The sequence below is a fragment of the Scleropages formosus genome, chromosome 10 (genome assembly GCF_900964775.1).
Source record: "Scleropages formosus chromosome 10, fSclFor1.1, whole genome shotgun sequence".
In the NCBI taxonomy this organism is placed as follows: Eukaryota; Metazoa; Chordata; class Actinopteri; order Osteoglossiformes; family Osteoglossidae; genus Scleropages; species Scleropages formosus.
The window spans coordinates 8,748,384-8,762,634 of NC_041815.1; the positions used below are offsets into that span (position 1 = coordinate 8,748,384).

Sequence of the window (14,251 nt, forward strand, 5' to 3'; positions counted from 1 at the left end):
TCTGTAGTGGTGAAGGGGGAGCTGAGCCATAGCGAAGCTTTCCATTTACCGGTCAACCTACATCTCTACCCTCATCTATGGTCATGAACTTTGGGTAATGACTGAAAGAATAAGAACGCGTACACAAGTGGCTGAAATGAGTTTTCTCTGCAGGGTGCTGGGACTCACTCTCTGTGATGGTGAGGAGTTCGGACATCCGGGAGGAACTCAGAGTAGAGTCGCTACTCCTCCACACTGAGAGGAGCCAGTTGAGGTGGTTCGGGCATCTGATAAGGATGCTCCCCCGGGCGCCTCCCTTTGCAGGTATACCAGGCATGGCCAATTGGGACGAGGCCCTGCTGGAGGGATTATATCTCACAGTTGGCCTGGGAGCGGCTGGGGATCCCCCAGGTTGAGCTGGAGGAAGTTGTGAGGGACATGGACGTTTGGGCCTCTCTGTTCTCCCTACTGCCACTGCGACCTTACTAGGACAAGCGGGATGGAAGATGGATGGAATAACCGCATTTCTAACATATATGCAAGTTTTGCCAGTCTTTAGCATGAAATCTAACAAACAGGCAGAGTCATGTATGCAACAGGGCAGATTTTGGTGAGCTGTGATGTGCATGGATCTTAAAATCACCATACATTTTATGGGTGTGTAGGAGGTCAAAATGGAACTTGTGGATGGTGCCATTTACCAATCATAATTTTCACATACACACACACATTGTCTGAACCGCTTGCCCCATACAGGGTCGCGGGGAGCCGGAGCCTAACCCGGCAACACAGGGTGAAGGGCTGGAGGGGGAGGGGACACACCCCGGATGGGACACAAGTCCGTCCCAAGGCACCCCAAGCGGAACTCGAACCCCAGACCTTTCTTGCATTGAATTACAAAACAATTATAGCTAGCCTGTAAGCACACAAGTAGTTTTTGTAATTTAAACTAGTGTTGCAGACTTCATATTAATGAACGTTTTTCCAAATGTTTTAATGTCCCCGACATGAGCAAATGATGACAAACCAGGGCTGATTACTTTTTTTTATTCCTTTTTAAAATGCTTAATTATGTATTGTGTAACAGCTCAGAAGAGACAAGAAGGCAAGGCAAAAAGATGATAAAATGTGTAAAAGAGGTGATTTTAAGGCAAAAATGAAAGGAAAATCAAATATGCAGAATATGGATATGAAGCTCTGGTTCCAATAGCAGACAACATGATTTGAACCTCAGTAGTTCCTGATGATGTCATGGATGAATTTCCTGTAGCTGGAGACGCGAGTGTAGACGGAGGGGAAGCCTGTCTGACCACATCTTATTCCAAAGCTCACCACTCCTACCAACGACCATTTGTTGTCGTGGAAACACATAAGAGAGTCCCCGGAGTCTCCCTGAACACAAAGAAAAACACGTTATTTTCCTGTACTGATCACTGTTGAGCTTCACAATGACTCTGATGTACTGAAAACTTGAAATTGAACTTCAGAAGAAGGAAAGTGAAAAACAGAGAAAACGACCAACTTTTAATTAGAATTTATATTGCCTTATCTACCCTTCAAATCTGGCTTCAGACAAGTACAGAGCATAAAAACTGTCCTTATAACAGATACTAATGATTGTGGACTGCTGTGTATTCCGGTTCCCTTTCCATTCTAGTTTTTTCTCAAGCTCAGTGCTGATTTTGACACTCTTTATGGTTTCATAGAAGTATCTCATATTGAAAATGTCTTTGGAAATATGAATATTGCAAGGGTGAAAGATTAAACATCTTGCTTTACTCTCCACAGCTTCCATGTTTCTTTCAATAATTTCACTTCTGAATTTAGGGGTTAAAATATCTGGTGTTCCTCAGGACTCAGCACAAGGCCCTTTGCAATTTAATGTTTACATGTTCCACTTTCAAAAGCTTCATGTGTACCATTAAAGCTTTATGTGTCTTTCCAACCTTCTTCTAGTCTGTTCCCCAGCATGTATTCTTACATGTCACTGTAGCTCACATGCATTCTTCTACTGGAGGTATTGCAGGGCTTTCTGCTACTTTGCACACCTCCAAACTGTGGAATTCCCTTCCCAAAACTATCAGTGATTTTCCTGCTGTAAGCAACTTTAAATCCATGTCTAAGACTTATATGATTATAATTGACTTCAAAGGACACACTTGAGGGCTCTTTTTTCCAGTGATGATTTGTCTTTTTTAGTCTCGTTATTGTAGCTTTTCATGCTGACTTTAAATATATTAGCTGTTTTAATGTGGTACTTCTTATGTCTTGGTTTTATTATGAAGTGCTTTTAGGCTGACTATTATTATTATTATTATTATTATTATTATTATTATTATTATTATTATTATTATAGCATCTGCAACTCCAGGGCTCTGAATAGGTGCTGGGACTAAACTGTAAATAGATATAATGTAATGCACAAATTGTATTTTCTCTGAGATGTATGTTGCTTTGGAGAAAAGCGTCTGCTAAATAAATAAATGTAAATGTAAATGTAAATATAATGATTAATTTGCATGACAGGGAAGGTACTCATATTGGCTTTCAGGGTTATACCAGGCATTAATGGGAATATGTCTATCAGTCATGGGGAGAGCACAGACCTAGGGCTGGGTAGGCTGTCTTGGGTTATTAACCCTAACTGAGAAGTGAGGTTCATCCAGCAACTAAAATTGTCTTCTCTTCATCAATGCCCATTTCTACATTATTATCATTTCTAAGGTTATCTGTTGAAAATGGCTGCTGTTTCTAATATCATTAGTTGAATATGTCATTTGACTAGGCAGCAAGGGGGTGCGGTGGCGTAGTGGGTTGGACCGGGTCCTGCTCTCTAGTGGGTCTAGGGTTCGAGTCCTGCTTGGGGTGCCTTGCGATGGACTGGTGTCCTGTCCTGGGTGTGTGCCCTGCCCCTCTGGCCTTATGCCCTGTGTTGCTGGGTAGGCTCTGGTTCTCCATGACCCCATATGGGACAAGTGGGTCAGAAAGTGTGTGTGTGACTGTAGCATATTACTCTTTTTCACAACCTTCCACAATAATGTATAACCATGATGCGAAACTACAAAAACAATTCTCAGACACTTACCAGACAAACCCCTTTGCCCGGTTGACCTGCACATATCATCCCATGTTTGATTTGTATTCTTTGTCTTGCGTATTTAGATTGGCACACCTGACGATCAACTATTGGGACTCTGACTTCTTGCATTGGCCTGTATATGTCCAGCGACACTGAAAAGAATGACAGTGTGAGAAAAATAAAGCAGGCTTCCTTTAAAATAACTTTCATATATTCATGTTAAATGGCTGATCAGGGTTTCAAGGGACTTACGATCTCCCCCATCAGCCCTCATCCAGCAACTTATCCCATCAACCAAAATAACCAGTGAACTCACCAGTTTCCTGAGTATTACCCCATCCAGCTACATAGCAGGGACTCCCAGAGTTCCATTCATAAGAGCCATCATCCACTCCAGGAACAGGCCCAACCAAGTTGTACATCCTAATTGGTCTGTCAGTCTTTATCAGTGCAAGGTCATTCCCTTGTTCTTTTCTGTTGTATTGGGGGTGGAATACTATTGAGGAGATATTGTATTCATCTTCTTTTAGAGAGTTGTCATGCAGTCGACGCACTCCAATTCTCACTTTGTATGCATTCTTAGACCTGAAAAAATTCATCTTGTCAATTGATTGTTACTGAGAAACTGCATGCAGCATACAATACATACAGTGAACAGACACAATAAAATGCTGAAGTAGACATCTGACTAAATACACACACACTTTGTCTACAAAACAACTTAGAGAGATTACAGTTACATACAGCTGGGTAATTTTACTGAACCAATTGAGGATAAGTACCTTGCTCAATGGTACAATAGCTGGGGTGGGCATCAAACCTGCAACCTTAGGACCCAAAGAAAGTAACGCTAACCACTACACTACCAGCTGTGCCAATAAAAGAGAATTATTTTACATTTAGCTGATGCTTTTCTCCAAAGCAACTTACAACATTAAGGTTCCAATTATTTACCTATTTATTCAGCTGGGTAATTTTTCTTTTTACTGGAGCAATTTAAGGACGTACCTTGCTCAAGGGTACTACAGCCAGAGGCGGGGATCAAACCTGTGCCCTTTATAGTCAAAGGCAGCTGCTCTAACCACTAAACTACCAGCTGTCCCCCAGCTAGTATTTTTGTTAATAATAATAATAATAATAATAATAATAACAACAACAATAATAATAATAATAATAATAATAATAATAATGGGGGGGTGCGGTGGTGCAGTGAGTTGGACCGGGTCCTACTCTCCGGTGGGTCTGGGGTTCGAGTCCTGCTTGGGGTGCCTTGCGGCGGACTGGCGTCCCGCCCTGGGTGTGTCCCCTCCCTCTCCGGCCTTACGCCCTGTGTTACCGGGTTGGCTCCGGCTCCCCGTGACCCCGTATGGGACAAACGGTTCTGAAGATGTGTGTGTGTATATATATATAGAAATTTATTATTATTATTATTATTATTATTATAGTACATACACATGCTTACACACTTTGAAGAACCTGGTTATATAATATTCTCTTTAGATTAAACTAGTACATAAGAACTTGAACATTGCTCACTCAACATTGATAACAAGGTTACAAAATGCACTATATGCAATTTAGAGCCAGCAATTCATCTGAAACCTATGTCTTTGGACTATGGGAGGAAACCAGAGCATCCAGAAGAAATCCACACAAACACTGGGAAGCATGCAAACTCCAAACGGACAGCGCAGAATTCGAATTCAAAGCCGGTCACACAGCCCAGTTGTTTAGAGCCACCAGGGCTACCTGCTATACCCCCATACTGCCCTTAATAGAAGGAGGTCCTGCTAAGCATTCATACTTCCCATTATACATTTAGTAGGGACAGGAAGTGACAAATAACTGACCTTGCTAACTGGCCAATCACTAATACTGCAATTTTATTTTAATTATACACTTTGATTGGATATATTTAAAGTATTCACACGATAACAGTGAAAGCTTCAATCCAAGAGGGTGGCAGCCCATGGAGCTGTAAACATTTCTGACATAACCTGCTCTATAAAAACTCTGCAGAGTTCTGGATTCAGCATTTCTGTCCCATCACTTTTTAAAATGATGGTGAAAACAGAAATGTACCTTCACAGTTGCACACACACACACCGATCCATGTTTGTTATGTTTCCTTTTCCCCCCAAACATACCTAGGGAAGCAATGGGCAGCAGACAGCAACCAGTTCCCTTTGAGGAAAACGGCACCGCAGCGTATAGTTTTTGGGGAGGAGTGCAACACAACAGCGGCCATCCAGTTAAAATCATTAATGGTCACATCTTTTCCACCGATGATCTTGGAGCCAAACTGGCTGGACTCTGGCAAAAGGCAACAAAAAAAGGAAGAGAATTTGCAGATTTTCAGAAGTTGGACATAGTGTTCATAGCAGAAAATTTGTAATTAGGCAGAAATTACTCTTTATTTTGCAGAATCTGATGCAATTTGCCCTCACCTGTAATAGCACCCAGCAGGAGAACCAACATGAGAAGCTTAACACCTGCCATGTTGAAGCACTTTCCTGACAGTCACTCTTGTTCTTCACAACTGGTCACGACTGCAGTCCTGCAGTTTCTTCCAGAACTTATAGACAGCTCAGAGAGACACACCCATTTCCTAGGGGCTTCCAGGGAACTCAAGAGGAAGCTTCCTATCTAACTGCTGGTCAGCCTGGTGTGGAGTTTGCAAAGAGTCCAAATGTTTGAGAAGGTTGAAGACACACTCATGAAATCACTAATAGGGCTATCTGACAATATGGATGAAAATTTGTCTACAAAAACAAATGTGGACAAGAAAAATTTACAAAAAAGAGAAAAACTGTGTTGGAGGTTCAGATTTGGCTCTTCCGTTCTACAGACGACGCATGTTAACGTGTCATTACTCTTCAGATGTTATCATTGTAAAGCAGGCATCCACTGTTGTGGTGAAACCAAAACTCATTCCTCAGGTCTTTGGAGACCATCTATGTGTTATAAATTGGCCTGGAGGAATTTTTTCTTTTGAGTATTTATTGTATTGTATGTGTTCATGTGGATTATGGGTGTGACATGAAACCACCAGGCAATAGTGGACCTCAGCTTTGTACAAAGGCTGATCAGGTGATCAGTAAGTTGGTGCAGATAAGCATTGGACAAACAACAAAACAGTAATAAACACAGCAAGACTTTGAAAAAAATAAAAGAAAACAAAAATCAATTTAATATATTTGGTTGATATGTATGGATTTTAATAGCATGGGGGGCGTGCAGGGATGTGGTAGCGCAGCAGGTTTGGCCTCCATTTGGTCTGGGGTTTGAGTCCCACTTGAGGTGCCTTGCAATGGACTGGTGTCCCATCCTGGGTGTGTCCTCTCCCCCTCCAGCCTCATGCCCTGTGTTGCCAGGTTACGCTCCGGCTTGCTGGAACCCCTGCCTGGGATGAGCGGTTTCAGTGTGTGTGAGATATGGATTTTAAGGGGAGGTGTGGTAGCGCAGTGGGTTTGGGGTTTGAGTCCTTCTTGGGGTGTCTTGTGGCGGACTGGTGTCTCCTCTCCCACCGTGCGTTGCTGGGTTAGGCTCTGGCTCACCGCGACCCCGCTTGGGACATGCAGTTTCAGACTCTGTGTGTGTATATGGATTTTACCTGTGCTTGTTGATTTCTCTGCTTGTTTGGTACATTTTGTTGTTTCAACTTTGTCTTAAAATTATTGTTGTACAACAAACACTTCCATCTCTAGTGACTTATTACCGTTATATTTTACTTGCTTCCAGTTCTGCTAAAGTTCTTTTCTCAAGGTTCTAACAGAAGGGTTCCCAGAGTTTTGAAGTTAGCTTCCTTACAAGCATAATCTGTGATCATTGTTCATTTTTATAGATTATTAGTAAAATTCAGAAAAGACATCTCCAAGTTGCCCCTGCCATCAAGTTGCAAAACACACATTTCAGAACCGCTTGTCCCATATGGGGTCGCAGGGAACCGGAGCCTACCCGGCAACACAGGGCGTAAGGCCGGAGGGGACACACCCAGGACAGGACGCCAGTCTATCGCAAGGCACCCCAAGCAGGACTCGAACCCCAGACCCACTGAAGAGCAGGACTGTGGTCCAACCCACTGCGCCACCACACCCCTTGTAGTTGCAAAACAGGAACCAAAAATAAGTGATAAATGTTTTTCTTTAAAAATCTCACATTTGACCACATTAGTTTCAACACTCATCATTTACTAAGAACTTGTGTAATTGATGAGGAGATATGAATTGGGACTGGAAGGGCAATTGCTTGGATAATAATCAAATAGCAATATAAAAAAAGTGACAGTTTATAGCTATTTGTTACAGGCTTGAGTACTTGGTCCAGTGCCATTGCAATAAAATTACCTGGCTGTATAAATGGGTAATTGTAAGTAGCTTGACATTGTAAGTTGCTTTGGCAAAAAGCATCATGTAGCTGCAATGTGTTTCTTAAGTACATAGACTTCATATTTTTGCCATATATAGATACTTGGGTCCTCCTAGAGGAAGTCTGTCAGGTGTGCTGGAAATGCCATTTGTAAATAAAGGTCTGTACTGTGTATTTCTGCCAAAGAATTACGGTGATTTATAAATAATTAATATTTATAAACAAACTCACCGATTCACCGAAACCCTTCAGAAAATCTCCCACTCCTCCCTTTTTATTTATCCAAAACAACAGTATCCTTAAGTTAGCCAGTCAAACTGAAAAGGTAGATGAAGTGGTGCCTATCTATCACTGTAAAATAGTCTTTTTGCTGTTGTAGGTGCTGCTAAGTGTCTGTTTTTGATGAGCAGGTAATTGTGAAACAGTGCCAGTGGCAACTCTTTCCTATCTGGCCTTCCAGCTACTTCTATCAAACCTCTACAGCTGATACAAAACGCTGCTGCTTGAGTTGTGTTTGACCTGCCAAAGTATTCCTACATATTTCCCCTCCTTGTCTCTTTGCATTGGCTTCCTACAGATGCCTGGATCAAATTCAAAACTCTGGTCATGGCCTAGAAAAGCATTAATGGAACAGCTCCCAGACATCTACAAGACCTGATCATCTGCTACACCCCAACCAGACTGCTATGCTCCTCTACCTCTGCCTGCTTGGTGGTCCCACGTACAAAAGGTCCAAAAGGAAAAGCATGGAGGTTCTTGGTTCTGGCTCCAATGTGGTGGAACGACCCCCCCCACTCAGAACTGCTGAATGCCTGTCTACATTTAAAAAGGTTCTTAAAACTCTAATTGTTACCATTGGGTGATATTTTTCGCAAACATAATGTGTTTCCACTTATATTCTAATGACACACAGCTATATGTTTCGTTTAAGCCTGATGATCCATCACATGTGGCATCTTTAGCTAATTGTTTTACCAGTATAAAATTATGGATGAGTAAAAATTTTTTCTCTCTAAATGCCAGTAAAATAGAGGTACTTGTGGTGGGTGGTGATACCAAAACTCTTGATATAATCACACCAAACTTTACAACAAACGGTATCAGGTTCAAGCGTACAGATTGTGTCAAGAATTTGGGTGTCCTGTTGGATGGAAAGCTGTCATTTGTATCGTATGTAAATGCTTTGACTAAGTCGTGCTTCCTTCAGTTAAGAAGCATAGCTAAAATGCGGCGATTCCTTTGTAGACGGGATTCTGAGAAACTGGTTCATGCTTTTGTTTCACGCAGGCTGAATTACTGTAATGCTTTATTGTCGGATTGTCCCTACCAGACTGTATGCAGGCTACAGTTGGTACAAAATGCTACTGCGAGAATTGTCACTAGAACTATGAAGTACGACCATATAACACTGGTACTTAAATCGTTACATTGGCTCCCGGTCGCATTTAGAGTTGATTATAAAATCCTACTTTTGACTTAGAAGGCAATACTTTGCATTGCTCCTGCTTAACTTTGTGAGATTATTGATTCTTATATCTCAGGACAATATCTTTGTTCATTGGATGCAAGTTACCTTAAAGTACCTGTGATCAATAAGACCTCAGTAGGAGGTCGCGCCCTTAGTTATAGAGCACCTAAACTCTGGAATACTCTACCAGTTACTCTCAGAAATGCCCCATCTGTCTCAGTCTTTAAATCCTGACTAATGACTTACATGTTCACACGGGTATATCATCCCAAAATTTAATTCCACTTGGCTGTTTCAGTTTTTCTCACCTCTGTATCAAAATGAATTAAACTTAAGTTACAAATTACTATTTCTTCTTTTTGAGCATTGTCTCCCTACAATAAGAGCTGAGGAGGCTGGCTGACAGTCACAGACGCACCCCATGCCGACTGAAGATGATGACCAGCTGCTATGATGGACAAGATGTACCTTGCTGAACTGGTAAATCAAGCTACCATACAGCAACAATCCCATTATTACTTACTTAGTTATTAAACTGACTTATAAGTCTTGTTCAATCTAGAATGCCCAGGAGGGGTGGGCAGCCACTGACCCTTGGACCCCCAGAGGTTTTTCTCTCCCTCGACTTTCAGTTGGGAGTTTTTTGTTCCTTTCCTCTATGACCATTAGGCATACTTATAGCTTTATAAAAGCATTGATAATGAATTACGCAAGTCTGTAGTCAACTGTCTTCTTTCTTTCCTTGTCTGATGTATTTGTTTCTTCGCCTCATGCCTATGTTAAAGTGCTCTGTGTCACTGAGTGAGAAGAGCACTCTCTAAAAATAAATTGAATTTAAATGAATTTACAGCAAGGAGGCGCAGTGGTGCAGTGGGTTTGGCTGGGTCCTGCTCTCCAGTGGGTCTGGGGTTCGGGTCCCGCTTGGGGAGCCTTGCGGCGGACTGGCATACCGTCCTGGGTGTGTCTCCTCCCCCTCTAGCCTTTCGCCCTGTGTTGCCGGGTTAGACTCCGGCTCCCCACGACCCCCTATGGGACAAGCGGTTTCAGATGGTGTGTGTGTGGTGTGGTGTGATGTGAATCTACAGTGAGGGGGCGCAATGGTGCAGCGGGTTTGACCGGGACCAGATCTGTGGTGGGTCTGGGGTTAAAGTCCTGCTTGGGGTGCCTTGCGGCAGACTGGCGCCCTCTCTGGGGTGTGTCCTCTCCCCCTTCAGACGTGCGCCCTGTGTTGTTGTTTTAGGCTCTGGTTTGCTGCGACCCTACTTGGGACAAGCGGTTGTAAACATTGTGTGTGTGTGAATTTACAGTACTAAATGGTACATAATGTTTTTTACAGTAATGACAAGATTATATTTGTAAAGTGTTTAGTTTACAACTCACATTGCTTTGAACGGAGACCAAAATGACACACTAATTGCATAAGGCCTACAATCCCTCTCCTATATAGCCAGTGTTCTCTAAGTTTTCCTTCCACACTGTGGTTTTTGAGGTAATTAAGCTAGTAACACCCCATCATAACTAAATATTGGGAAGACACAGCTAGTCGTTATTTTGGCATCTATGGCTTATATTTATTCATTTAGCTGACACTTTTCGCCAAAACAACTTGTAATGTTAAGCTACTTCCGATTACTTACCCATTTATACAGCAGGGTAATTTTACTGGAGGCTAAGTACCTTGCTCAAAGTGTGATTCCACCACAGGTGTGATTCCAACCTGCAACATTTGGGTCGAAAGGCTGCTCTAACTATTACACTACCAGCTGCTTTAAGAAAAGAGCAGAGAGACTTTGAGGGATACCTGATTATTGGGGGATTATTGTGCCTAGAGATTTCAGAGTAGGTGTTTGACCTCTGTGGCCCTGATCAGGACAAGCAGGTCATGAAAAGTGAGGAATGGATTTAGTGACAAAGACTTCTTAGCTTGTTGATGTTCCATATGAAACAATAGCTAAAGTGATTGTGGTAAGGAAGTCAGAGAGAAAAAGTTTTTTAAAAAAAAAAAAAAAAACCTGACCCTAATGTCCAAGTACTGAGATGAAATGAAAAACAGAATCGGATTCATTCATAGAATTTACCTCACTCTACTGCACCTTCACAGGATGTTCCCAGGGACACCTCAGCTGTGTTTTCAATTCAAGGCCTCTCCAGACACTGACATTTATTCTGGGAATGCGATGATACAACTCAAGAAGGGATCCTAAGTTAGGCAACAGTGCATTATGTCCTTATTACACCAAAAATGTGCTTTTGCAGGTAAAAACAATGCAAAGAACACAAGCAGTAATTTAGGGAGGAGTGGACAAAAGTCATATGGGCAGATATGGGCAGTAAGTGTCATCCTTCACCTTGTTATCTAAAAGCAAATGTACATATAGCATATTTAGAGCAACAACATCAATAATTAAAGCTGACTTTTACATCGTGGCATTGCAAAACATGGGTGGATGTTTAGTTGGGATGTTCTCCCTGTGTGGGTTTCCTCCCATAGTCCAAAGACATGCAGTTCATGGGAATAGGTGACTTCTTTGTGTTTGAATGTGAGAGTGATTGTGTGTGGGACTACCCTTTAATGGACTGACATTCCATCCAGAGTGCAGTCCTCCTCAGCCTTGTGACCAGAACTTCCAGGAAAGGCTCAACCCATCACCACAACCCTGCTCAGGACAAGCGATTATTAAAGTTGGTTGGTAGTATTGTGAAACATTCTCATTGTGCACAAAGCATGCAAAGCTGCATCTCAGATAAGCATGTAGCATGAGAAAATGTGAGATTAGAACAACCACTGAGCAACAGTTTTCCCTGGCTTCTTGACACATCTATTTAGCTTAGTTAGAATGCAGTCTTATGACATAACTCTTTTCCTGTATTAAACAGCCTTGTCCTGATCGTGGTCATGGAAGCCAAACACCTACCCTGCAGTGTGGCTCTGGTGATTAGTGAAGGCCTTCATCTAGTTTCAACTTAAATCTCTAATCTAGAATGCCCATTCCTCCTGGGCAGACACTGGCACTTAGATCCTTAGAGGCTTTTTCTCCCTTGACTTTCAGTTGGAAGTTTTTTGGTGCCTTTCCTCCATGGCCAGGAGGCATACTTATAGTTTGATAACTGCATGGATGAAGTATTACTGCAGTGTATAGTTTACTCGTTTGTCCTATGCCTTTGTTCAGTAGTCTGTGCCACTGTGAGAAGAGCACTCTATAAAAATAGATTGAATTGAAAAACTAAATTGAATTCTTGGCATTAGTATTTTGCAAACAGAAGTGTATGAAAAGACCCCTTAATAGGGTTTAACTCAAAGAAAAAAAAAAAAGTCCAACCCACAAAAATTCAAAACTTCAGAAAAAACAAAACTTCTCAAAACAAAAACTTTAATGCTAAAGAAAAAAGGAAACTGACTAGTACAGATACTTGAGGTAAATAAACATTTTAACAATTACATGAGGAATTGGAACAAAAAGTTAACTGTTCTCAAAGTAACAGGTTGAATGAGCCTGGAAAAGGAAGGATTTCCTAATTCATCAAACCACCATTGATTAAACCAGTTTTATTTAATGTTCCTTGCCAAAAACAAGGGATTCGTGACCTTAAGTCACATTTTCAAAGAGCCACTGCTATCACTGATACAAGTGAGGAAAATACACTTCAATGTGTGACAATTTATCGGACCAGTGGAACCCAAGAGCTGTAAATTATGGGAAGGAAATGTCATTGAGATGGTGTTTCCTTCTGAAGACTACAATGCATTATCTCATGGCATGATAGCAGTTAAAAACAAAGTATAAACTGGTATCTGAAGCAACCCAAAAAAAACATGGGAACTAATTTTTTGAAAAAAAGATGAAAACCAAGTCCCCATGGTTTTGTGAGTTTATTTTCAATTATATCAGAATGCAAATTGCACAAAAACTGTGAGGACAAGCAAGGTATCAGGTTTTTAAATTCTCTGTTCTGTACACTCAAAACAGTGACCTAGAACATCACAACACCCAGCACACGCAAACCTCAGCACAATTAAGGAGTGAGTAAGTACACACACTGTTCAGGAGAATAGACTCTGCTTTCCCTCTGCCCTGCAACAGAAATGGTCCAACAAATGAACACTGAATAGAGAAACACCAGATAGGGAGTATGTCCCACATGGACTGAACAGAAACACAATTTCTATATGGTTAAGTGGAGAACCTGTATACACTACCAGGGTTAAAACTCGCATTTGAAATGACTCTGTAGCACTAGACCCCTGTAGTACATACTGTTATTAGTGTTTGTACCTGAAGTCGTAGAAGCGACAATCCCACGTTCAAATATTGAGGATGCTGTAGTCTCTTTTTTGAATATACAATAAATGCATTTTACAGACAGAAAAAGCTGCTTACATACATACAAGAGATTCTACATTAGTTTCTCATAACTGAGTGCAAATTAGACTCCTTACAACAGACTTCAGGAAGATGGGACTTTTTGCAGGTCCCTCTTTGCTTACATGAACCATTCATTAGCTCTTAAAATAAAAAAATGACAAACTCCAGTAATATATAGGTAAATACCAGAAAAAGAATGTGTGGTCCAGTTTTCTCCCCCCACTTCAACAACAGAAATAATCCAAAGTTCATGACATCAGAAAGCCTGCTTACTCTGCATCCCTTGCTATGAGCAGAAAATCATAATGAGCTGGTGAAGAAGGTATGAAGGACGGACTGGTTTTGGATACCACAGGCACCTACATGCTGTAGCCAAAGCCAGGCTGGGCTTGCTGGGGCTGCCCGTAGCCAGTTGGTGCGGCATAGCCATAGCCATAGGCCTGCTGGGGAGGGACACCCATACTGGGTCCTGCAGTGAGCATCAGCTGAGGTGTGCCTGGAACATCATGTCAGATTTACGATTAATGAAGTACTATCTGATACCAGATTATTTATGTACTGTGTTATTTTACTCAATGCAAAAATTTTGAATTGCAAATAAGTTCAAAACAAGCAACATCATCATCCTGAAGATGTGTCAAATCCCCAAAACGCCCATGTGAGGATTAAGACGGAGCCCCTACCATAGACAATGGGCTGCGTCTCTGTAGCCTGCTCCTCCTCTTTCCTCAAGGACTCAGAGGCATCCAACTTATCCACCTGAAAGAAGCAGGCAGGGAAGTTAACTACCGAACACCTGCCAAGACACATTGTGAACTGAGCTTCCAAGGAAGATTCAACTGGCCTGTACTACTTTGTTAAAAATGAAGATGTAAGTGGGACCACTGCTGTCAGGAACAATCATTTTTACTTTATGGATGATGCTGGACAGGGTGCATCAGGTCAGGGATCATGCAGGATGCAAGCCTCTCCTAGAAACAGCTACTTACACTG

General features: G+C 41.8%; 2 protein-coding genes across 5 annotated transcripts in view; both read right to left on the reverse strand.

Moving 5' to 3' along the window:
• Positions 1-900: 900 nt before the first annotated feature.
• Positions 901-5,595, reverse strand: LOC108938323 (tryptase-like). The gene is made up of 5 exons (XM_018758813.2): positions 5,506-5,595; positions 5,206-5,371; positions 3,375-3,643; positions 3,065-3,210; positions 901-1,371 (listed from the first exon to the last, which is right to left on the reverse strand). Exons 1-5 carry the CDS (start codon positions 5,555-5,557, stop codon positions 1,210-1,212), a joined length of 795 nt encoding a protein of 264 aa, XP_018614329.2. The 5' UTR covers positions 5,558-5,595; the 3' UTR covers positions 901-1,209.
• Positions 5,596-12,329: 6,734 nt separating this feature from the next.
• LOC108938327 (clathrin heavy chain 1-like) overlaps positions 12,330-14,251 on the reverse strand; it is a 28,580-nt gene continuing 26,658 nt past the window's right edge. For 2 of the 4 annotated variants that reach the window (XM_029255319.1, XM_029255318.1), the window contains 2 exons: positions 13,942-14,017; positions 12,330-13,754 (listed from right to left, as the gene is read on the reverse strand). In XM_029255319.1, coding sequence (XP_029111152.1) covers positions 13,618-13,754; positions 13,942-14,017 — 213 coding nt within the window. In that variant the 3' untranslated portion in view covers positions 12,330-13,617. The remainder of the gene's footprint in view (positions 13,755-13,941; positions 14,018-14,251) is intronic. The other 2 variants (XM_029255321.1, XM_029255320.1) reach the window with 1 other exon arrangement.